This window comes from Zerene cesonia, chromosome 22 (genome assembly GCF_012273895.1).
Source record: "Zerene cesonia ecotype Mississippi chromosome 22, Zerene_cesonia_1.1, whole genome shotgun sequence".
Lineage (NCBI taxonomy): Eukaryota > Metazoa > Arthropoda > Insecta > Lepidoptera > Pieridae > Zerene > Zerene cesonia.
In genome coordinates this window covers 3,428,822-3,456,152 of record NC_052123.1, presented here as the reverse complement: position 1 = coordinate 3,456,152, position 27,331 = coordinate 3,428,822, and the positions used below count along the sequence as shown (strand labels likewise).

Below are 27,331 nucleotides of genomic sequence, written 5' to 3'. Positions count from 1 at the left end.
CAACTTCACAGAAATTCAGCTTGTTGGGACTTTATGTAACTTCACCCTCATTTTTTGGTCTAAATTGACCGGACTATTGTATTAATTTTTCCTATTCAGCCATAAATATTTACTTTTACTATATTTGACTAATTTCCACAACTGTTTTATAAATAGTGGCCTTGGGATAAGAGAACTCTGCCCACGTGATCAAAACAAAGCTCTTTTCGAATAAAATAATAATTAATGTATATTATTTTTCACGTTTAATTAGTACTTTAATAGTAAATGTAGATATGTTATGTAGTTTTTATTGGGGAAACTTCATACCACTGCAGTACTGAAAGAAAATTTGTATTCAAATGTGTTTAAAAATACTTTTTTCAGTAGAATTAATGCACTTTTTACGTACTACAAGCTTTTATTTTGTACAAGTCCAAAATTCTGATATGATAAAATAATACATTTTCCCGCGTAGCCATTAGATTTGGCAACTAAATAGCGCTGATTCTAGGATTTAATGTTTAAGTTTTCCTTGATCTACGTTAAGAGGTGCATTATCAGTTTGACGTCCATGTCGGTCTGTATACAGAACGATCTCGCAAACGGATGGACTCGTTTCCCTGCAGTTGTTCATTTAAAGCTTTGTTTGGTAAAAGTCGGAAGATGGGTGTTAATTAACTTTCTAACCAAATAAAAATGACAATTTGTTATATATGTTAAAAAAAAATTGTCCATTTCATTTGTTTTTGTTATCGTTATCTGTATTTTTTTTAATGCATAACTAGTTTTCCTCCTGCGGCTTTGCCTGCGTGGTCAAAGGATGAAAGATCTCGTTGAAACACCTCATTCCCATGGAAATGAAATGTAAACGCGGTAAAATGAAGCCTAAGTCTAGCCTATTTCCAGACATAAAAATCATAACGAAAAATCGCTCCGTTACATCGAATTAAACTAGCTAAACAAACACACCTTCGCATTTTTAATATTACTAAGGATAATGCTGAATCAAAATTGGTATAATTATATCTCCGCCATTGTGAAAAAAAAATTGTATTCTTACAATGAATGCGTGTTTTTTTTAAATTAAAATATGTCGTGTAGGTTTGAATCAATTTAATATCCGTCGACGTCATCGTAGATTATTTCTTTACGACATATAACAGTAACATATAACATATAACAGTAACTATATAAATTGTACTGTAAACAAAAATGTGTTTACGAAAATTATGGCGACAAAGAGGTATCAAAATTGGAATCATTATAAAATGTATATATAAATCAAACAGGCATTTCCTCTTCGAACGTAAGACTTCTATATTTAGAATAGTCTGTGTAATTTGTAATACCTAAATATTTAAAAATTAAAAAAAATTTAACGGATTTTAAACCCGATTTATTCATTATAATATTATTAAAGTGCTCGAAACGTCGGGTTAATAATATAATGAATAACTTGCGTTTAAAATCCGTTAAAATGTTTTTAATTTCCAAATGTATAATACTCGCGTAAAATCAAACCCAAGAAAATACTGTACCTAAATATTTCAAACTTTTCTTCCCTTAGATAATCTAGGTACTACTACTATGATAGTGATTATGAAAATGTTTACCTACTGTAAGTTCTGCTTCATTTTTTTTAATACTAGCAAAGATAAAAATATCATAATCAAGGGCTGTATTTCGCCCTATTATAATAGCTTTAGAGATAAAAAGAATTTGTGATTTTTTGCCACCTAAAACTCACTCATAGGTTTGATGCAACTATTTTAGACGTCCCCATTTAGATCGTTTGCTCCTTCCGGTCAGTCATTCAATGGAAAGTCGCATGTAAGACCACAAATACAATGGCTTTGAAATTATTGAATTTACAAAATAAGGCATCTACAAACCTTTATGCTTTGCAAATCACTTAAGTTTTTAATTCGTAGTTAAAGTTAATAAATTATGAAATATCTACACTTGATATCGTTAAATCAATATACCAGAATAGATAAACATTACACATAAGTAGTTCAAAAACCTATATAGTTTTTTACTATGGAAGAAAAAAATTAACGTCTTAGTTAGTTTTACAAACGTCTTCAAAAAGGAGGTTCGGCTTCTTTACATCAGAACCTTCAACTGGATGAACCGATTTTTTGATCCTTTCTTTTATTTAAAAGCTGATCCCTCACGTGTAGTCCCATTTAAATTTGGTCTAATTATAAAAATTGGAAAGTCTTTCAGCGTTTTGTTAAAAAATATTTATTAAAACCTGTAGACTGCATAGCACGCACGAGAAATTGCTATAAAATTGTTTCTAGAGTTAAATAAATTTGTATATCGTGCGTTTCATGTTTTCGTTGACCTCAGTAATTTGTGACGTCACCCCAAAAGGCGCGTTCGCAATTAAATTAAGCTTCATTGCCTTTGATCGCACCTCTTTGTCCTTTATTAAGAACAGGGTGTGGCGTTCAGAAGTGTTTTTGTTGATAACATAAAACATACAAAATTTAAAGCTAGGTACGGGTAACACTGTTAAAATAGATTCGTTCTCAGAATAAAATATCAAACCTGCGAACGTTGCGGATACCTAATAAACAATGCAATTCAAAACATCACTTAAGTACATAGAGACAATTATTTTAAAGATTTACGATTCTGTCAAAGTGGAGACAGTTTTATTTACTAAAAACTCTTAGGTTACATTGTATTGATTTATTCACATGGGACGATTTTGGCATAGTTTCAATAATATAAAGTTTCATAACGTTTCGTAAGATATACTACAGAAAGCCAAACCATACTTTATAGTTTGCAAGGATTTAACTCTGCCAAATTAATATACCTACACCACAATACTAGCCAACACATACTTCTGGGTAATTAAGCTTTTCTCTATAGTCTATTCAACCGAACGTTCTTTGAATTTAAAGCTGTTGTTCTTGGCAAAAATAATAACATAATTTTTCTGGTGTATAAATGAGTCATGAATACATGACGAGTTTGGGAAAAGACTTGACTTTTATTTCGATGAAGAATAATTTAGGCACAGAATGCTAAATCCTATTAATAAAGCGCCAATATAGGAATGTATATCTGTTATTCTTTCACGCAAAAGATAGTGATCGGATTTGTATGAAATTTTAATATTGGTTACAAAACTACTGGCAATTTTATGAGTTTATAATTTGGGAAATCATAAGTAAAACAAAGTTTGATATACATACATGAAAGTAATATCACGTGCAGAAGACGTGTTCCTGAAATAAACTTGAACTAGCGCTGGGTGCGTTAGTTCTCTCTTGATGTTCAAATCAACGGAATAAAAATGGATATTCTCAAAATAGTCGGCTACCACTAACTCAATACCTACTTTAAATATTATCTGAAAGAACTGGCCGAATTTGATAACATAATACTATTGTCTTTAATATTTAAACAAGACAGTTTTAAAAAGTAAGAATAATAAAATCACGTTTATTTTGTTGCTTTATTGTTTTAAGTACATAACTATATTATCATATAAAGAACGTGTCTTGTAATTTTATTTTAAATATTTGGCACTAGGTATGTATGTATTAAATACAAGCATTCGCTCACTGACACATTGACTAAAAAATTAAAGATCTCTCAATCAATGAAATCTGTTAATCTATTAATAAATTTAGGATTATTTATATAATATATATATTCCTGAATTTATTCTACCGATACCAATACCATAACAGAATGAGGTTACAATCATGTATGCATGCATGTATTATCAACTAAAATGTAATGTATAAGTTGAATCCAATATTGGCCTATCACAATAAAATTTTCAGATTTTGATTCGCCTAATGGCTTTTACGTGATTGACTCACACTCAGAAAAAAAATTACTAACCTAATTTTAGATATCTTTGATAAAACATCCTTATTACATAGCAATTACACTTAAAAATATACTTCATGTATAGAAATGGTTAGTTTATTTCACTATATTATTTTACTATATTATTATGTACTAGCTGTTCGCCCCGGCTTCGTCCTTAGCGAATATGTAGCTTGCTAAGGATGTAGCAATTTTTTAAATCGATCCAACAGTTTTGCGTAAAAACGTTACAAACATGCAAAATACAAAAATAGAGAGTATCTTCATTATAAAATTAGTGTAGATAGATAGTACTATGTAAAATGCATCATAACAAAAACATACAGAGAAAAACGTCTCAGACATTCACCTCAGACGTCACATAAGAAAACACTGACTCACACCCCAATCTCCTTGTTTCAGAAACTGTTTACATTCAGTACCGTGTAGACGTATCTTTAGATCATGTCGTTCAATTATTACCCGAAGAATTTTCGCGCCAACGGCTGGGGTTGGCACCGCGGCAACAGTGCGGCGAAAGCGGTTAGAGGATTTTTGAATAGAGAACGCGACGGGGAGCATAGCAGTGAACCGTTAGTTGGGAATGGTTTATACCCAACACTTCCATCCGACGATGATAGTTCGTTCTCTGGGGTGCGTTTATACCCCGCTTTACCGGCGGAAGAATACGAAAGTGGCGCCGTGGAAGAAGTGGTCGAGGAGGCATGTGCAGCTGTCAACGTGAATTTGGCGGTAAGTTTAAATTTAGAATTTAAATTACCGTTCAGTATAATGACCTTTTTGTGTACATTGGCTTTTATCTTCGAAGGTTGTTTCATCGTTATTTATTACCGGCGCTTAATTTTATGTCTCATATTACTTGTAAGTTTATAGATATTAAGGATATATATTTTACTTGTCATTGTTTTATATATATATTCATGACTAATTATAGACATGTTAATATAATTCTTAGGTATATGTTATTAAGATCGACGCAAATTATAATTCCAACATTCACATTATCAACGAGAAGTGCACTAAATGACTAATTCCGATCTCAAATTAACCCAGTCATATTAATGAATCACTGATGACGATCGTAAAAGGATAAGTTGAACCTCATTGCTTCCGCACAATTACTTTTCCTGTTTATTGTAATTGAAGTAGGTATGTATTTATACGTGTAGAAAGAAGCAAAGGAAAGTTGCAGTTATCTTATTTCATAAATTGCGTAAGACCTTTGTGTGCCCGTATCCACGCAAAATAAAAACAAAAAATATTTTAATATGTACCTATTCGAATTTCAAAAACACTAGAACCGCATTATGTAAATTAATGTAAACTCATTGTGAAAGAACACACATTTGCTCCCAAAGAGCGAGATTTAAAAATGTTTCTAAAAAATAATATTTTAATGAATAAGTAGTAGTAGTAGTCATCATAAGACCATGAAGTGCATAAAATGACACTAATAGCTCAGACAAAAAGCTTAATTTAAACTTAAACTTAATTTAAACCTTACGCATTACGGAATTAAATCAGGTAGGTACTCTAAGATGTCGAATATAAATATTAATTTACCGCGAACGGATGTAATGTTTTATTTATCAATGATTAAAGGGCGCCGTAAACACAATGATATCGTGCATTAATATTTCGGTGATGGATAGTAATAGGCCGTTTGAGGCGTCTATGGGCGATGCATTTGTTTATCACCAGGCAAAGCGTCTGCTCGTTTGCCTTCCAGTAATCCTACTAATATTATAAATGCGAAAGTTTGTAAGGATGTGTGTGTGTTTGTTACTCTTTCACACAAAAACTATTGAACCAATTGCAATGAAATTTGGTACGTAGACAGCTGAACAACTGGAATGACATATAGGTAACTTTTTATCCCGATATTCCTACGGGATACGGACTTACGCGGGTGAAACCGCGGGGCACAGCTAGTATAAAATGTTTGGAAGTTGTATTTTGGTAATTATAGAACACATGCAATAATTGCAATACAAAAGCCGAAGCTACGGCATACGTGCTTATATTTCCAAGTTTTTTCCATAATTTAGGATTTCTCCGGATTCTTGGTTATAATTCTTTTCATCCTAGTGTTCGAACACCACACGATTAAACCACGAAAGACAGTATAGAATTTTTATCAGCGTTTCTGATATGATGTATCCAAACAAACGCTTAATAATTATTTATTATTATATACACTCGACATATTAACCCGTTAGATCAAATGATCTACGAACAGTTAACCATCTGGCGTGGAATATATAAATATTTCTATTTCTATCTAGATGACGTCACCACTTGTATACATTGGAGTGCGCGATCGTAAACGAGCCCTGAATAAACTGGAAACGCTGTAATTAGCAATTAAAATGGAATTTTCTAGAATTACAAGAAGTGTTTTATTAGGGATATTGTAGGCGTAATATATAGGGACATCTGTATTTTGTCAGAATAGAAAAGTAGCTATTACCAGCGGCCCGCGTGGTTGACTGGCATTACCAAGGGTGGTACTATGTAGCATAGTTGATAGTCTGTGGCAATTCGCATATAAATTGTCCCCTTGAGACATGCATTGTTTAATTAAAATGTGAACAACGCATGTAGGTTTTCTATACGCACTGGGCTTAGTGATTTGTTCATAACTTCGAGCATGACCGATTCGTCATTTGCGAAGAATTGTATAGTCGATGAAAATGCAAACGATTTTCGACTCTTCAATATAGGAGTTGTGATTGTACTTAACTCTTGCCATAAGGTCTTTTGATATTACCGTGAACATTCATATCAAAGTTTAGATTATTTGAATGATGATGAATGATGATGATAAGATAAGGAGACCACACAAATGAAAAGTTTCAAAATTCTGAAATCTGCATAGATCGTTACTATGAATAATCTATGATTATTGAGTTAGCTTAAAATAATGTATTTTTAACATACGCCTTATGTTCACAACTAGATTATTGTGTTAGTTTTGGCTCTCTTCTTTGTATGCTTTATAGACCATTATTTACATAACAATGCTCGAGTTTATATTTAACTGATCAGAAATATATTTTTCATAACATAGTTGGGAATCTTTTAACTGGCTGTGAAGAAACTTATGAGTATTATAAATGCAATGGTTTTGTTGCTATATCTTTGTTAGTTGTTTAATTACCTATGCAAATTTCACTGACTGACTGTCAATAATTCAATAAGTATTAAACTCTACGCTGTATATATTTAAAGCTCATATAATAATATGAAACGAAAAAATTATAATCGAGTTGTAACTCATTACAATAAAATATTGAATGAGAAATGGTGCCTAATAGTGTTGCAAATGACCCATTATCGATTTTGTATTAATATTTAAATTACATTTAAATATTAACATTATTTACATCATAGATGTTAGTTTAAACAAATAAATAATCGAAGTTAAACAATGACAATTGTATTTTAATAAGATAAATATAAGAGTGAGGCAAAGTGAAATAAATAATTAGTGATTTATTTTTGTATTTTCTTGTGTTTGATTTTATTTTTTGTACTAGAGTAGGAAACTGAGTTGATGCACCGCCGATCCACATTCACAGACCCTCAACAAATGCATAGCCCGCTTTTGAGGGGTACCGGAAACGGAAAAGTTTTTCTAAATAAATTGTACTTTTCAAATTATATTCTACACACAATTGTCACGCAAAGGTCATTTACGTTCCTATTCTTAATTGGATCATAGTTAACGAAAATATGGCGAAAATAAAGCGTTTCGTAGTTTACAACAATGTGGGTTGTCAATAACAGTTTTTATATACTGTTTTAATAATATATTAATATAAACTCAACTTAGTTTTGATTCATCGTCATAGCTATTTTCTTGCGATGCAATGTCTTTCATGCAATTATTAAATGGCTGATAAAACTCGTTGTAAGTAGGTCAATAATATCAAGTAAATAATTTTGACCAAAATGGACATTTTAAATTAAGAAAAAATAAAATTTCCTTGAGGCCAACACTGTTAAATGTCATTAAAATTGATGCTTGAACCAAAGAACGCATAATACTTAAATAAAAGTGCTGAATGTATGAATTTTATTCGTAAAAATAATTACTGAGCATGTCTGAGTTATTTATATCTGGATAAGGTTAAAAGATTTTACATTTTAGCCAATAGGGAGCACAGATTACTCAAAAGCCACACATTAGTAAGTACTAGCTGGGCCTGCGGTTTCATCCGCGGAGATCCGTATCCCGTAAGAATATCGGGATAAAAAGTTGCCTATATGTTATTCCAGTTGTCCAGCTATCTACGTACCATATTTCATTGCAATCGCTTCAGTAGTTCTTGCGTGAAAGAGTTACAAACATACACACAACCTCACAAACTTTCTCATTTATAATATTAGTAGGAAGTTGGAGAATATCACAGATAATATATAATTCTATACTAGACATTAGGTTACCAAGACGCGGTGTGGATATAAAGTTCGAATTTAATGCAAAATAAGAAATCAAGATCTCAATCTCATAAACGAAAGGTTTCAAATTCATAATTTAGTAAGGCCACAGATAAAATAATACTATAATGTAAGGCTCAGCTGAGTTCAATATTGAACCCATAGTAAAAAGTTTAATAATAATGTTGCTTCTACACACAATTACAATTACACATTTCATCGAAATTTTATTATATTCTATGAATTAAACCGAGAAGCACTTAAATTATAACAAAGGTCATTCGCAAAGTACAACTTGTTTACCATACCTACACTTAACAATGATTCAATGATTTTATAAAACGCTTGGGCGCCAACTGCCTTATTTGGTTAACTTAATTTGCATTATTAACACATTTTGAAAATATTGTGAACAGTTGAAATAAACGTTTCATTTGAATATATTAAACGTTTATTTACAAATATTTTTTTAGTTGACCGCCTCCTTGGTACAGTGGTTAACGCGTGAGCGTAGAACCGAGGGGTCCTGGGTTCAATTCCCGGTGGGGATGCACAAAAAAAATGTCTCGGTCTGGTAGGCCATAGAAGGCTGATCACCTACTTGTCCCTAAAGAAAATCGATCGATGAAACAGATGTACATCATCTGCCCCATACCCCACTAGGGGACACGGAACTTCACTACTTCAAATATTTTGTATAATATATATTTAGGAAATTTCTTTTTCCATGTTCCGCCACACAACTATAATCCAGTGTTTTTTAATTCAAGTGTAGTATATACTATAGATATAACAATGATTAAAGAACAACAACGAATACCTACAACCTATAAAATGTTTCAACTGATCGAAACATCGTACCTACCGTTCTTGTAAAAGGAAAAAAAAAACATATGATCAATGTCCCTCTGTTATCGCTGTTACGTGTCACCCCTGTTCGCAACCCATATACCCAAAAATGGTATATTGACGTTATTTCGTGCGTTGTTCACATTTTATCGTATAATCTGTTTGAAAATGAATTAACTTATGAAGTCAGTCATCCAGTGCAGTCTTGAATCATACATAACATGTAAACTGAATTATGCAAATATCCTTAAAGATATACGACACACACAATAATAATTATAATTTAATATATACCTAGTGCTATTGTCATAGCATTACTCTTTGTTTATATATATAATTTTTAGTTCAAGCATAAATAAACTATTTTAAAATTTTTTAATGAATGGCTAAGGCCTACTTTATATTTATACCAATTGATTATTTAGTTTAATGCAGGGAGTAGCTGGAAAATGTATATTATAGGTTTCGTTTCAATATTTTTTAAATCTCTGTAGTATGCAGGTAGTTTAGTTACCGCCGAGCCGGGTCAGTACTCAGTACAACTATTTTGAACTTGTCTGTTGTCAAGGTCAAGGACAGTGTTGCAAGAATTAAATAACAAACGTCTTACTCTACAATATTATCCAATAGTATTCAGCGTGAAAATATTTTATTTTGAATCTGTCACAAAAAGAAGCACGTAACTCATACTATTTATTACTTATTCAAAAAACTAAGTATGATGCCATGAATGACGTCGTCCGCATGAACTTTGTATAAAGTCTTACGTCATTCTGGATGCTGGCAAGAATCTTGCGGTATAATGCTACCAATTTAACTTGTCCTGCGCACTATAGACTTTATTTGTTGGAAATGTAATTCACAAAGCAGTTGGATTATAAGCTGTCAATTTTCGTACAAGATTTCACGGTACGGTTGTGTGTTGAACTAATTTATTTTTAAATAAATTTCTGTGTTATTGTGGGAAGAATTCGTACGGATGAATAATTAACCCCATCGTTGTGTTATGTGTGACGTATTTTTAATGATACGCAGTTGTACAATCGTTTCATATAATCATAGAACCTAAAGATTTACATATTTTTCGGTCTCAGATGACCTCACCGTAGTTAGATTTGTGGCGATAATTAATTAATGGTGTTTGAAAATAATTCGAGTGTCTCAACAGCTTTTCCGCAGTTACTTGGTTCGTTTTATCATTGACCCAAATTTTGGTAAGCAATTCACCTCGCCTATTAGACCACCGCCCATACAAATAAGTGCGAGTGAAATTAGATATGTGGCACTTTGAACTGAAATTTCATAGTGTTATAAGTATTTAAAACATACCCAGTGATAATAAAACAGAAGTTATCAATTATTATCAGCTATGATATTAAGTACTTATTTATATAGTTATTATATATTTATACAGTTTATTTAACATAATTATTAAATAATCCAATAAGATTCCTGGGTATCAAATACTAGTAATATTTTCTTTATAAATTTGCAGATATTAAACATTGTAAATAATGTGTGTAACAATGTAAATAAATATAGATTCACATATTATTTGTTTATATGATTCAATGAAAATTATTTGACACATGGCTTAGTTAGGTGGTAAGTTTTTCTAAAGAATTGACATATTTTAAATATGAGGTATCAGTCAAATCATTATCATTCTCATCTTATCTTCAATAAATGTAACAGGACTAGCATAGAGTCATTAGTAAACCTGAAGAAGCTCTTTTCCTTAAAAATTTTACCTTATTACTATATTATATATTTCTGTCTAAAGAATGTTGTCATTACTATTATGTATACGAAGCTCACAAATACCTCTCCTTGAATCATGTGCATAGTCTGTATTTTTATATATACCGCATATATATAGTTAAAAATCACCATTGGCAAAAATAACCTCAATAATATTATTTGTTGATGCATATACAAGTATATATTCTCTATTCAAATGTTCAGTTGTGTGCAGGCACACATCCTCATCTATAATTACACAGATAAAAATTTATATGAAAATCATAGGCAATAGCTAATTAACATGTTTCCACAGTGATGTCATACTATAATAGGACTATGTGGTCTCATAATCATAGCAGAAATTGTATTCAGTGTTACATAGGTATTATACCAATGTTGGTGTATAGGAAAATATATTATTTTGTAGTTTTAAGAAGTGTCTTATAACACTTTGTGGATAACTGCCAAGAATTTCGGAGCAATTAAGTTAACATCTTTTCAATACACTTACAAAAAAAGAATATGTAAAATTATATTTTTAAATTAAAAAACGAATTCTACCCACAACACGGTGACAGTTTCAAGACCTAAAAAAGTAAAAATTAAAATATTTTCTCAACAGTTAACCCCAAAATGTCATAGTGAAATGAGTCATAGTGTAGTGTAAAAGAAAGTATGGCGCAAAATGGCGGCGCCGATTTTGGCGCGCTTTTGCAAGGCGCGGGAAGACAGATTTTGAATCAGGGTGGGCAAGCATTGTTTCAATATGGTGCTCAGGCTTTGGGAAATATCATCAATGAAGTGTTCCAAAAAAAGGAAGCTGAACAGAAAAGGGTTTTGCCGAGCATTAAGAATTACAAAGTGGTATGTTGGTTTTTGATTTCTTTTGGAATCCTTAGATTGTATGCCCGCAACATATATACATGTCTTTTAAGATTTAATATATAAATTCTTTAGAAAAAAACTAAAAAGGTGTAATGTTTCAAACAACTAAATTTATATTTGCATTTATATACCTACTATTGCTTTTGATTTTAATTTATTATAAGAACAATAAACTAATGTCCTTGATTAATATTGCCATGGTTTTTGTGGAACAATATTAATTTCACTTTATTTATTATTTTATAAAAATCATATTTATTATGCATAATTTAACAGTAATTAAGAATCATCGAGATTTCCATGAGGGTAAACTTCATAAGTGAAAAATCTTTTGTTTTTTCTATCAAGTACCTTAGTACAGAAAGATCATTTAGTCTACTTTGTGAGCCCACATGGACAATCCCAAAAATGCACTTCTTAATAAAAAAAAACAAATAATTTAAATTTCTCAAGATACCTACACAATAATAAATACTTACCAATCATGTAATAAAATACCTGAGCTTCCGCTTAAACTCGCAATAAAAAAATTATGACGAATGATCTCAACTTCGCTTAGAAGGCTTTATTCAATGAGTAAATAAGATTATCTATTTTTATACACCCACCTAGTTCGTTCACATGTGTTTTTTTTTATCGAAGTATTTTAAATCGATAGTGGTCTGCGATGCCAAGAAAATATCAAACCTTCGCTACGCGGATGCCATAACATTATTTGCCGCATCAGAGCCCGAAATGGTAAAATGGTTTCAAACGCAAAACAAAGCTGATGCACGTCGACCGTTTCCCCAGGATTCTCCACACTATTGTACTAAACGATCACGATACCGTACTACTACCTTAATATTAAGATTCGTCTACCTTAACAACAGGGAAAATTGGGGGTCACTTATTAGCAATAGGAGAAATTGCGAACCAGAAATTCGTCAAATGGAAAAATGTCAAATGTCATAAACATCCTTGAATCAGCTCAATCGGGTACGGAAGACTGGTTTTTGTAGTGCCTCTGCGAATGCGCTGCATGCTTTTAAGGGGAAAGGGATAGGGATAGGATTGACGACTGGAAAAAAGCAATGGACTGGGAAGGGTGAGGAATAGGAAACAGGCCTCCGGCTAAAGCGAAGAGCCGAATATTCACTGATACACCATATTGTATAAAAGTGAGGAAGTACAACGAATAGTTTTAAATAAAAAGCAACGAACATTCTAAAGAGTAATTCAACCTTCTTGCGATAATACCCTAAATCTGATACCACATAACATCGGAGTTGACTCAGTTCTTGGTACTGACAATAGAAATATTAAGTATGCATTATGACACCAGTGAAATGCGAAATGTTGACGCAATCAGTCATGGGTTGTTTGTATTATGTGACAGTATCTCCTACTCGATTGTTGTGTATACTACTGTTCATATAGGAAGTATCCGGTATTATTTATGACATTTTCTTCTTTGCATTCATGTTCAATGACTTATGATTCGTCGTAGAAGGTTGACGGTACTATCGTATTTCTCTGGATATATACCAAATATTATAAGAGATATTTGCACCAAATTGAACCTGGCTTTATAAGCATATAAAATTTCTGTTCTGATCTATCCAGAGCCGACAAACGTTTTTACTACATATATATGGACGACTTTCGTCATAGCCACGTATAATGTTCTATGTATATCATACAACGCGAGATCATTTCTAAATGCTGCTGAATTAACGTTACCAGATAAACGCATAAGATAAACAATATAATCGTACACGCACAGTCGTATGAGCCCGCGGTTTCCTCACGCCAAGGTCGACCCGTCGGTCGACATCGTCATGTGTCATAGTCTATAGTAATTACTACGGGTTCCTACTGCTATATTGACTGCTTCATCCATCTAGAAAATAATTGAAGATGTGGGATTATAACACCGATTATTATAGATTGTACAATTGAACAAATAGTTTTGATTAAAATAGATGCGAGACTCGATTGTCTGCACTTGGTAGAGTATTCGTGTATAATATATAAATAAATAAATAATATGAATGTTGTTATTAATAAAAACATGTTAAAGAGTAATAGAAGCAAGATAAAAATGTGAAACTAAAATCAATAATAAACATTTCTTTCTTTCTTTCTTTCAATAAATTTATATTTTTATGATAAATGCAATAGTAGCTATCTATTTGTTTGTCTGTCTCTCCTTAACGCTGAGACCACAGACGTTTGTTTGTATTGGATAACATATATACACGACCGATTCGAATGACATTTGTAGTACAGATGTAGTTCTGGAAATCGGTAAACGGAAACTGCGGGAATTACAACGATATATTTTTACTTTCTAAGCCAAATAAATGTGGATTGATAGATAATTACGTCAAAAAAAAATGAGCGAATGAGTAAATACTACGAAGAATTAATAAAGACAGAATTCATACTAGAATTCTCAACTATGCAGCCATAAATACTTCTTAAATTAGAAAATATTAAATTGTTGCATTCTCTTATGCTAAGCATTACATTTATCTCAGCTCCCGCGAGATCCAGTAACTGGCAGATGAATTGAATAACTGACGTCTGCCTGACTTGGATCACGTTGGTGATTATCTATTTTGCACACACCTACATCTTTTTGTTTGGGTGTATCTTTAAATCACAGGATTTGATGTTTGACTTAGTATTATTTGTGCGGAGTTTAATTAGAAATAGTTGAAGGATAAATTTATGTCTATACCCGCTCCGGTTTCTCAAAAATCAACCTATAGTACTATCTTCGCAATGGTTACTAGTGTCAGGTCTGTTAAAGTTTTCAATGACAGTTTAGTAATTTTCTCAAATATCCGTTCGCAATTTTTAAATATAAAAAAAATCTTATCCTCTTTGTAAAAATAGGGTCGATATGAAATTGATACTGTCGAAGTTTATATGTACAAATCACGTCACTCGAGTGATACACATAGAAACATAGAGACGAAATTATGTTATTCTCTGTAAATTACTTACAGGTAAATTTAAATGTACTGTTGACATTTTGCCAGATTTCGAGAGATCTATACGGAAAACATAAACGTTATCATATGTACATAAATATTAGCAGGCAGACAATGTGATCGCAATTCGAAAAACATAACAGAATATATAAGCCGTGATATCGTAAGCAGGAACAGGTTTGGGTAGGTCGCGACGAATGCGACTCGATTATTCGGAGAAAAAGGGTATATTAGATATATTGACAACCAGAACGAGATTGGAATTTAAACATACAAAAGTGGTAATGTATAGGTGAAGGGTTTTGTGAATTGTCGCGGACAAAGCTCCCGTGGCTACTTCACTAAAGTGGCTCAGCGGAACACAGTAGGGTTTTGGTCGGTAGGCACCTCAACCCGTGGGTATCTATGTAAGATTTCCCCACTAAAAAAAGGGTGTGTGTTGTGAATTGAAATGGCCGTCATATATTTGCCAATTAATATTATATACTAGTTTTAATTCGTATAGAGTAGAAGAATAAATTCATATAAATACAAATGAATCGCCAAATGTGTTAGCGAAGCGAAGATCTCGAGAACGGCTCGACCAATTCGCCGATAATTTAAAGTTTTTTTTTCCTTGTGCCCACATTAAGGAAGGTTCTTAAATATTAGTTAGAAATATTTTCCTTTTTTAGACATTTTGCATATTGCATTAGATAAGGTAAATATATTGTCCTCACTTTACTTATAGTAAAAGATTATATTATTATTATTTATAAATTATTTATAATTATATATTATTACCTTGATGCCAATGCAAACTGCAAAAAACGTCAGAAACATCAACGTCAAAAAACATACATACATACAATTTCTCATGTCTTAAAGTCTGGTATAGGCTTTAAAAATAAAATTTATAAAGTAAAATGTTACTTTTAAAGCCTAGACTCGACTTTAACACTCGAACGATTTTGCATGTATGTTTTTTATTTTACTAACTCGAAATATAATAGTATTTACATTCCCCTTGTCTAGACGTGATCTATTAAATTGGGGGGTGTTGTGTCTAGACTCTAGACGGTTATTATACGACCTTCACAGTCGTTTATCGATTTTACAGCTAAATAATTGAAAATTATTGAAAACGACTCCTCATCCTGGCTTCGCTCGTGGTACATACCGTCTATAGCGTATATTTATTAATTTTGTAGACATATCACGGTTCTGTGACGATACAATAGAGTTTATCCTGATATCCTGATTAGGCTCATCAGGATAAAATAATTTCCTAACGTACACTCTGTATGAGCAAGTGAAACAGTTTACTTGATTCTATCATTAAAGCGTGTTTTTCAGTTTAATTAATTATTGAATCATACAAATAACAAACCGTACCTATTCTAGCATATTTTATTATGAATTAATTTCCCTGCGGTATTGTAACGTCTGTTATAATTTATAGCAAATATTAACTAGTTCATTAGTGTTGATTAAACATTAAGCCATGTGTAACAGTACTCATGATTAATTAATTATGACTACCGTCATTTATTACAAAATTTGGCATTTGTCTCATACATTAGTATGTCATTGATATTTTAAAGACACGTACAAAATCTTATGTATATAACGCAAAGGTGACTGAGTTATCTATCAACGCATAGTCCAAACTACAGTCCGATCTGGCTGAAATTTGACATGCAGCTAGCCTATATGTAGGCATATACCATTATAGGCAAAGATTTAATAAACCCCCAGGGGATAGAACAAGGGAAGAAAGCTTGTTGGTACCGTGAAATTTTTTGACTACCGGGTAAAGCTGCGCGAATTAGCTTGCGTATTATCATCCTAACGTGACACTGGTGTAATTGTGCAAAGAAGGATTGTCCCATATATCCTATCCTACTATCCTACTCCTATCCTATAAATGCGAAAGTTTGTAAGGATGTGTGTTCTTTCACGCAAAAACTACTGAACCGATTGCAATGAAATTTGGTTCGTAGACAGCCTTACAACTGGAGTAACATTTAGGCAACTTTTTATCCCGATATTCCCATGGGATACCGAATGTGAAACCGCGGGGCGATATATATGTTAATATATTTCATACTGTTAGCATGTGAACCGTGAAGGCTAACAAATTTATTTGTGTTCTTAAATATCAAGTCAAAATTCATAACTATTTGTTACTAACCAAATGAATAATTAATAAATAATCATTCATTATGTCTCCCATGGCAAAATATACTGAAACTCAACAGCGACGATAAAACGCAATACGTCTGCCATCAATGTGATATAACCTTATTCTGCAAGTATCAAGACTGTTTATATCATAACAAACAACTAGCAACACTGGTTATGTCTGTGCGACAGTTCAAATGATTCGTACGAAATCTTTAAACAACCGTAAAAAAAACTTGAGAGGTGTCAAGAGACACCCCGATGGAACGAAGTTAGTTCCTTTCGATTATTTAGTGAAGGAATTGTAATAAAATATCTGGCTTGCTTTCTATAAGAGAGAGAGAGAGACAGACAGAGAAACATGCGACGCCGCACAGCTTACAATAGCTTACTATAGCAAAAAGTGTCGTGACAACTTTTCGTAATAACTTTTTCCATCTAGCCCCCTTTCACAAAGCGCGATAAGGAAGTTCGTTCCAAAAAATTTAAAAACTTATATATGAAATGCGAGATTAAAACCGGAGAAAAAATAACCATGAAGCCCCTGCGGAAAGCTAGTATAACATAGAGAAAACTTTATATTTATCGATGACGACACATTTGTTTTATGACATCAAGGAAAAGAATTCGTCATAAACGAGACCTTGACAATTCCCCCAAAACCCTTATCATTGCATTTTTATCGATATAATATCGACAAGGTTTTAAAACGATAGCGCAGATGATCTAATAAGCCATATATATCGGATAGGGTTGTCAATAAGCAATTTAATAATATTAATTTTGAAATAATATGAGAATATTTATTCGGTCACCTTAAATTTAGATCATTCCGTAAACAACCATTTAACATTTGTTTCGCAAAGTACCCTATAGATCCAAACTAAAATAAATATTTAATAGTAGATTTATACTAAATAATATATATTCAAAGAACTACATACCTCTCTAGCCACAATACATTAATTCAAACTGTTCCTTCGCCACCTTCACAAGTAGGTTTATGATGGTTGTTACCTTTTAGCTAATTGGCTCCAACAGTAATTATTTTACAACCCCTACGGTACCGCGCACCCAAAGATAGCTTTCTAGTAACTTCTGGAAAAGACAGTTTTCATTTAAACTTTACTATTATTTTATCGTATAGGGAATATCATATTATATATTGAAATTAAATAATATGATTTTGTTTGAAGTTATGGAATAATAACACCTGGTAAATTGTTGATGGTGTGTACCTAAACCAAATAACTTCAGCTACGATTTTAGTTTAACATCATTATGATCTTTAAATTTTGTATCATCAATCATTCCATATACGTTTTTTTTTCAAACAATATTTTTTCATTCCTATGTAAAATATTTTCACGATCGAATATACATGAAACTGTACGACGCCCCAACACGGTAAACTGAGGGTTTATTTTAAATCGGTGTGTTGCCCTATACAAAAGCGAAGCTATTTTTATTTCAATACTCAATCAATCAATACTTGCCATTTATAAAAATCGGTATTTTAATCATTTCAGAATAGTTTGCGTCCTACATGAAGTAGGTATTTGATATAAAAATTATGTACGACAATATTTCAGGATTAAAAGGTTCATAATTAAATTAAAAATAACGATTTGAATTTATATATCCTTGGTAATAGACTTTTTAGCATGTGCCATGGCCTATACTAGATTCTTATTTTATGTGTGATTTGTGTTTCAAATAATAGAACAGGCAGTCAGGGTTTGTAGAAATGTATGTATTTAATTACGATGAATATGTGTTAAAAAATTAAATTACTTTGCGTACAGCATATTTTATGTCATATCCCTATGGACTTCCGACTTTTTATCAACGTATATATACAAACATTATGTTTAATAACACGTTATCAACGTGGAGTCAGTCAATACTTTGTGCCAACAGCGAGTGGTCAGTTTTTCTAACGAATGAAAATGTAACAAGTTATTTTAACAATTGGTTTTGTTACGAGGACACTAAATTATGGGTCTTGTTTAACTAAGATAATGTGAATAGGATTGTCCGGTTACTAATTACTATTAGTAGCTCAAGGGAAGCAATGTTCTAACGTATCGCTACAATCAGTTCATTGAACAAATCCCGAAAACATGGAGGTTTCCGAGACTTGTGTGAAATTAAATCGCGAAGAAATCGGACAGATAACCACGTTCTATGCAACGTCTGATGTAATCAATGCCGTCGAAAATTGGAAGAGAAAATCAGTGTCTATATTATCCCCGAAATCTGGGAGGGTTTCTCGACAAACTAGTAAATCTAGACGAGATATCACGAGCAGCAATTCAAGTATCAAAGACAATGGGTTCTTTTCCAAGTTCCTGCGCGACTTTAAAACTGCTAAAGTGTCCGACTTTGAATACAAGAAGTCTAAAGTGCGAGAGAACAGCTCTTATAAACCGTTTTGGGCTGCTAAAGAAACACGAAACGATGTCGCCATAGATCCAGTGGTTATTAAAAAGGAAGTTACGAAAGTTGAACGAGATATTATTACAAATAGAGGGATATACTTGTACGACAAAGATAATTTAGGATCTCCCAAAGTGACTTTAACGGACGGTGCGCCCAAATCTCCGGGTATTCATAAGCTATATCGCGTGACAGAAAACATTGAAAATAAATTGAAATATCCTCCATACTATCAAGGAAGTAACATGTTTATGCCGACTGGACAACGGCTATATTGGGTCTGTGATTTTAACAATAAGTCATTGTTTTAGTATGTGGGTTAGGAGGAAAAGTATCGTTAAAAACGTAACCTTCAGAAACTTCACCGTAATGGTTTGATATCTCAAAATTTCATTACTCACTGTTGCTATCTGATAAAAATGTTATGGAATGCACTAGCTGCGCCCCACGGTTTAATCCGCGTAATTCCGTATCCGTAAGAATATTGGGATAAAAAGTTGCACATATGTTACTTCAGTTGTCCAGCTAACTACGTACCAAATTTCATTGCAATCGGTTCAGAAGTTTTGCGTGAAAGAGCAACAAACACACATACATCCTTACAAACTTTCGCATTTATAATATTAGTATTAGTATAGTAGGATTATAATATTAGTAGGATAAATTTCTGAAAAAAACTGTTCGCCTGAAAATCAATGGGTTCGCAATTCCTATTATGTATACATAAGACACACCATATTAAACAGCTATTAAAGTATACTTCGAGTTAACAGATAACTGTTTCTCCTTTCCCAGCTCGGTGAGTCGCGTGCCTCATCATTCGGTCCAGCCACATACCAGGACTTCAAAGAGATAAGATCCCAGTGTTTAGCTGAAGGTAGACTCTTCGAAGACCCCGAGTTTCCAGCAACCGACCGCAGTTTGTACTACAAGGAGAGGTTGGATCGTCCCATCACTTGGTTAAGACCTGGGGTGAGTTTATTAACCTATCCCTGTGTTGTTTATCCTGTGATATATATCCCTGTGTTTATTAAATCAGAACGTTTGACTGGGTTAACCGATTTTAATGATTCTTATTTTGAATTATTTACTTACTTCTTATTTTTGAAACGTCGGGTTAATAATATAATGAATAAATCGCGTTAAAAACCCGTTAAAAGGTTTTTAATTTCTAGATTCTTATTTTATTTGGAAGTTAGAGTCCGTTTCGTTCGTTAGTTCCGTTTCCATTTTAGTCTACTACTGAAAATTTGAAGATGTAGTTTTTTTTTATTTAAATATAATTCTTTCTTCATAAAATCTAAATGAATGCCATTTGCTAGTAGCAATTAAGCGTGGAATCGAATCGATTGTTTTCCTGTTATGTAACGTAATGTATTTTATTAAAATGCTACAATAGTTAATGTGAAAATTTCCTTCATTTATAGTCTAAGTACTACATAAAATACATTACATATATACATATATATAAAACTACTAAGCTTATACAGGGTGGAGACGACATAACGTCAAAAAATTTTAGGAATTCACACTGCAATGTAATAATTTTTCTATGCGTTTTTTCAGTTCTATTTGTGTCAATTCCATTTTGTGAACCGAATAAAAAAAAAATCATCAACAATTCGAAAAAAGATATTTTCCATACAAATTGTTTAGTGTTATGGATTTTGTTTTAGAGTTATTCGGCGCAGTGTTATGTTGTACAGCGTAGTGTCCGTAAAAGTTAGTGTACCTTACTACTATCTACAGGATGTTTCTTGAAACAAAAAAAATATTGGCTAAACTATTGTATATGTTTCATTGATTTCTGATTTGAAGACTAGGAAACTCTATTATGTATGTAGCTTTATTTATCGTTGTATTTTCGTCTCCACCCAGTATACTGGTACTGACTACTAAGAAAGTAAGAAGTAGTCAGACAATTTATGGTTATAAACTTGAATTAAGGTAATCTTACCACTGTGAAATGATATAAAAGCAAATTTTAGTTCTGATACTCCTTCCGACAAAAACAGATAAACCGAAGTAGACTTGACTGTATTTTTGTATTATATTATGAGAACTCGGTACATAGTGCATCACAATAATAAGTTGATGTTACTTGATCATTGTCAAAGAACATACAATCTATCTATCTATCTAATTCCTATGAAATGTATCAATTCACTATGTTAAACACGTGTCCCTACTTTTTATGGAATTTATTTTGAATTCAATTTACAAATCCGCACTCGATATGTTTTCATAGATCACAAATTGTCTATTTTTTTTTTTTTAATTCTATTTGGAACCCGAGGCGTAACTCGCGCGCAAACTGTGTGTGTAAAAAGTAGGTTTAAAGAAATTCCCAGGAGATGTTTCACTGCCGTAAAACCTGACACTTAAACTCAAACATTTATTTATTCAATTAGACTTCTCATAGAAGCAATTTTTAAATCGTCATTCCATAGTTTTAACATTTACATTCAGCAATACCAGCAGTACCAGCAGCGGTACCAGCAGTTACTATAGAGAGGAGCCGGCGAGAAACTCTATCGTTGCTCTTCTCTCACTCTTCTTCTTTCTCTGTAGTCTCTGTAGTTGTTCTGAAAGTGGCCTATATCACTCTCTTGTCTCCTAGTTCTTCCAGACAGAAATCATACCATAAAATCGCTCTCTTGTGACGTAGAAGAAAGACAAAAAAAAACACATAATAGTAAAGATTATGACGTAATTTACTTTTTTTATAATTTAACATATACACATTACAGGAAATATGCGACGAGCCGCAACTCTTCGTCGAGGGGTACAGTCGATTCGATGTTCAGCAAGGGGAGCTCGGAGATTGCTGGCTGCTGGCGGCCGTCGCCAACCTTACTTTGTACAGGAAGTAAGTTTATATCGTCATCGTTAAAAAAAAAACACTTATTCTAATAATTACTCATATAAGCGTCTAGCTGTTCGCCCGTTGTTACATGTACAGCCTATGTCGCTCGGTGAAGTTGCAGCTTTCTAAAGTTGAAAGAATTTTTTAAATCGGTCCAGTAGTTTTTGAGTTTATCCATTACAAACAAACAAATATACAAATTCTACCTCTTTATAATATTAGTGTAGTATTATTTTACAGTAGTCTTGTACAATCCCAATATTTATAAGCTATAATTCAATGCTATGAAACTAAAATTTTAAAATTTTCCTTTTACTACTTCAGGTTTTTGTAATTGAAAATTTATATGAATATATGTCTGAACTGTGATATTATTAAATTGCTTTATAAATTGTATTTATTACAAATGGTTGCTGTTATATTGGTTAAATGCATTTATTGCTACAGAAATATAGGATAGTACCTGCGCCCCGCGGTTTCACCCGCGTAAGTCTGTATGCGATATGGCCGCTTTTTGCTAACTGTTTTCAAGTTTCTGTCCGCCCGTATTTTGTACGCAATAAATAATTTTCATTTATTCATTCATTAATAATTTCATGATTTTATCTTATTATCTTTAATAAGGATCGCCAGGATTAAATTATTTCCATACTATACTAAAATAGTCGGTATTTAATTATTTATTTATATAAAAATATATTATTACAAATAAATAAATAAAATAGTCGGTATTATAGCAAGTAAGATAATTTTTAGTGTTTTTTTAACTTTATTTATTATAAAAAATATTTACACATTGATTTAAAAAACGCATTACCATATTCTATATGATGTTTTATTTATTTCCAATGTGATAAGTATTTTATGTTATATAAATTAATTGTTTTAGCATAATCAGTATAAAACGACATAGCGATAAACATTATCCTATTGTGATGTTTAAATGCATTCAATTATATTAATTACTAGCATACCCGGCCACGCGTTGCTGTGACTGAGTAATAGTTAAGAATATTAAGATTATAAATTTTTGGGATAATTAATCGAAATAAAAACTACCCTATATCTCAATTTGGAACAAATTACACATAAAATGCCAAATTTCATCGAAATCGGTTGAGTTGGTGAAGCGTTTATTGGGAACATACATTATGACACTGGATTTTTATATATTAAGATAATAAAGTAGCTAGTAAATCTTATATATTTATTATTTTTTATATGCCATTATATTATCATATGCAAATATACGTCCTTTATACAGAGTTGGTGTGCTTTGCAATAAAAAAAAAAACAAAAATTAAATTTTCTAAAATATGCAAAACTAGCTGCGCCCCGCGCTTTCACCCGCGTAATTCTGTATCCCGTAGGAATAACGTAATAAAAAGTTGCCTATGTGTTATTCCAGTTGTCCAGCTGCCTATGTACCTAATTTCATTGCAATCGGTTCAGTAGTTTTTGCGTGACAGAGTAACAAACACACACACACGTCCTTACAAACTTTCGCATTTATAATATTAGGCGGATAGAATAGTAGGAAATTAGGACTATTCCATTATCAAAACATCTTTTTTATTTTTCTTTAAAGTTGAAATATTCAGTGATTTCTGTTTCTGTGTGGCTTTGTTATCAACGGGGGACGCCCTTGAGCGTGTCGCTACCAGGGGGAACCATCAGTTCACCCACGCGCCCGTGCTAAGATGTAGTAGCCCTTCAGGCTAGCATTGAGATAAAAAAAAATTGTTATCAATAAATGTTTTTTTATTTTTATTTGTAAAATGTTAATACAATAATATAACTTGTCCGTATTTATTTATCTTTTTTTCTTATTTGCAGGTTATTCTTCCAAGTGGTGCCGGATGACCAGAGCTTTGATGAAGATTACGCTGGAGTCTTCCACTTTCGGTATGTATAACTATGTCTATACTTATAAGGCTGAAGGAGCACAGGACTGTTCTTTGAAACCATTACTATGTATACATATTACATATGTATTAAAATATAATATTGAGATTATTTTAAAACAGCAACTACAGAGTTTCTTGCCGGCTCTTCTCTGTAGAAACTGCCTTCCGAACCGGTGGTAAATGTTAAGACGATTCAAAAGTGCTTCTATAAGAATATAATTGAATAAATAATTGGGAATTTGAAGAGTTTGTATCTATGAATACACGATTATGACCGAACCGAGACCCGGCTGGCGACAGGAATAAAGGAGTGGAATGGGAAGGGTGAGAAAAAGTATACGGCCCTCCAGCTCCTCCACTCACGCTACGAAACACAGTAGTATGCTACTGTTTCACGCTGATCTTCTCTGAGGGTGTGATACTGCCCCGGTGCGAATTGGCCCTATTCGTGCCGAAGCGTAGTCGACTCCAACAGTTAACTATTTCTCTTACGCATACTAGATTCATTCATTCATATCATTCCTTCAGGGTTGTGTTATCTTTCCTTCTTTCCAGTCGTCAATTTTTAAATTAAAATTCCTTATCCTCTATACCTTGACAGCGGGCAGTGGATTCGCAGAGGCATAACCTCTGCCAATGTTCATGGGCAGTGGTGGATCGCCTTCGATCAGGCGAACTACCAATCTCAATTGCCCAATTTAGTCATAACTAAAGATAAAAAAAAGAATAAGTAGACTATTTAACTAATTTTATTTTCCAGTTTCTGGCAATACGGCCGCTGGGTGGACGTTGTTATAGACGACCGCCTCCCGACCTACAGGGGCAAGCTGGTGTTCCTGCACTCCTCCGAGAGGAACGAGTTCTGGAGCGCCCTGCTGGAGAAGGCGTACGCCAAGTGAGTGTTCATCATCATCATCATCATCACCAGATTTGTCATCTTTATCACCGCTATCATCATAATACCCTATTAAAAGAACGCTCAAACATTTATTTAATGTTACAATTTACATGTTAATCACCTCATCTGCTTATAGTCTTGCGACTGATTGCCGGTCTTACATAATAAAAAAAAATAATGTTACAAATAAATGTTAGCGTCATATCCTATACAATTTGGTCTTATCACTATCAAAATAAGATCAAAATATCCAATATTTTCACAGTTCATAAGACGCCATAAAGAATTCGTTCTTACGACAATATATATTAAGTCTAAATCACTTAACATTCATCATACCAGATACATAGGCAATTCAGTTTTATAACTAAACTCAAACTCGAAAATTTATTAATTCGATTCGAAGCACTTTCGTATCATCAAAGAGGCATTAAATCCGTTAACATTTTCTGAATCAATCATTCTTGCCACTACGCATATAAGGTATAAAATCGCTTAACATCATCTAGACATATAGTTCCTATTGCTTCGTGCTTAAGATCTAAAATCGCCCCTATTTTCCAGACTCCACGGTTCATACGAAGCCCTTAAGGGTGGATCGACATGCGAAGCGATGGAAGACTTCACCGGTGGCGTCACAGAAATGTATGAGATGAGCGAATTACCACCCAACTTCTATACCATTCTGCTGAAGGCATATGAAAGGAACTCGTTAATGGGATGCAGTATTGAGGTGAGGTTTTTTAATTGCCAGCGAACATTCATAATCATCAGCCCATATATGTTCCCACTGCTGGGACACAGGCCTTCTATGAGGGTTAGGCCATAATCCAGCACGCTGGCCAAGTGCGGGTTGGCAGATGTCACATGTCGTCAAACTTTTCATTCTCGGACATGCCGGTTTCTTTACGAAGATTTCCTTCACTGTTTTAAGCAGTGGTTATGCTATTTACATGCGCAAATAAATTGAAAAATCAATTTATTTCCTGCACGCTCGCCCCGGTCTCGAACCCCGACTAATCGATTTTGAAGTCTGAGGTTCTCACCACTGAGCCACCAGTGCTTTTAAGCGAAGATTACGTATCACAATTTGTTGAATTTATAACAATCTCGCGAGTTTGAATATAATCTAGTTGTCACAATTGTATGTGAGAGTCGAGCACGCTTCGACACGAATTGGGCCAGCTCGCACCGGGGAAGTACCACACCACCATAGAAAACTGGCGTGAAATAGTAGTATGGTGCTGTGTTTCGTTTGGTGAGTGGGGGAGCCGGAAGCCTTATATCTTGTCCTATCCTTACCCTACCTACTACCTACTATAATAAATGGGCTATCTAACACTGAATGAATTTTTCAAATCGGACCATTAGTTCCTGAGATTAGTGTGTTCAAACAAACAAGCAAACGCTTCAGCTTTTTCATATTAGTATAGATATGGCACATAGGGTATAAATACATAGTACAAGCTACGATTCCCAGCCGGACCCGAACATCCTGGAAGCGGAGACGCCGGTGGGGCTGATACGCGGGCACGCGTACTCCGTGACGCGCGTGAAGTACGTCGACATCGAGACGCCGGGCCGCGCCGGCAAGATCCCGCTGCTGCGCCTGCGCAACCCCTGGGGCAACGAGGCCGAGTGGAACGGCCCCTGGAGCGACAAGTCGGTTCACTCACTCGCTCACTCACTGACTGACTGACTGACTGACTGACTGACTAGCTAATTAACTACCTAGCTGACTAAGTAACTAAGTGATGCAAATCAGCCCAAAATCAGCCCTAATGTTAAAGCTAAAGCTGATTTTACAACCCTTGGTTGAAAGTTTTTCTTTGAATATAATTGTAAATAACAATAACAACAACTATACTTGATTAAAATCTATTTATAAAAAACTTGTGTTCAAACATCTAATTACTATATTTTTTCTAGTAAAGACAAATAAAGTCTCAAACCACCGACTAAAATCCCGTTTTAAATCCGAATTTCTCATCACTCAGCCATCACTGCTTTTTTCTTTTTTACCTAACTTTTTGATTTATATAACACTAATTGCTCCCCGCGGTGTCACCCGCGTAAGTCTATCCCGTAGGAATATCGGGTTAAAAAGTCTATGTGTTATTTCAGTTGTCCAGCTATCAAATTTCATTGCAATCGGTTCTGTAGTATTTGCGTGAAAGAGTAACAAATATACACTTATATCCAACCTCACAAACTTTCGCATTTATGATATTAGAAGGAAAGGATATGTTTATTGAGAAATCTTTAAAGAATAGTAAAACTGATCACTCAGCGGGATTCGGAATTCGATAGATCACTA

At 33.2% G+C, this 27,331-nt stretch overlaps 1 protein-coding gene across 6 annotated transcripts in view; it reads left to right on the top strand.

Moving 5' to 3' along the window:
- Nucleotides 1–27,331, top strand: part of LOC119835981 (calpain-B) — a 43,013-nt gene that overhangs the window by 1,269 nt on the left and 14,413 nt on the right. For 3 of the 6 annotated variants that reach the window (XM_038361120.1, XM_038361115.1, XM_038361116.1), the window contains exons 2-8: nt 4,243–4,572; nt 20,139–20,315; nt 22,094–22,212; nt 24,046–24,114; nt 24,877–25,011; nt 25,579–25,747; nt 26,495–26,676. In XM_038361120.1, coding sequence (XP_038217048.1) covers nt 4,285–4,572; nt 20,139–20,315; nt 22,094–22,212; nt 24,046–24,114; nt 24,877–25,011; nt 25,579–25,747; nt 26,495–26,676 — 1,139 coding nt within the window. In that variant the 5' untranslated portion in view covers nt 4,243–4,284. Of the gene's footprint in view, nt 1–4,242; nt 4,573–9,987; nt 10,042–10,328; nt 10,347–11,497; nt 11,740–20,138; nt 20,316–22,093; nt 22,213–24,045; nt 24,115–24,876; nt 25,012–25,578; nt 25,748–26,494; nt 26,677–27,331 lie in introns of those variants that run through there. The other 3 variants (XM_038361121.1, XM_038361118.1, XM_038361119.1) reach the window with 2 other exon arrangements.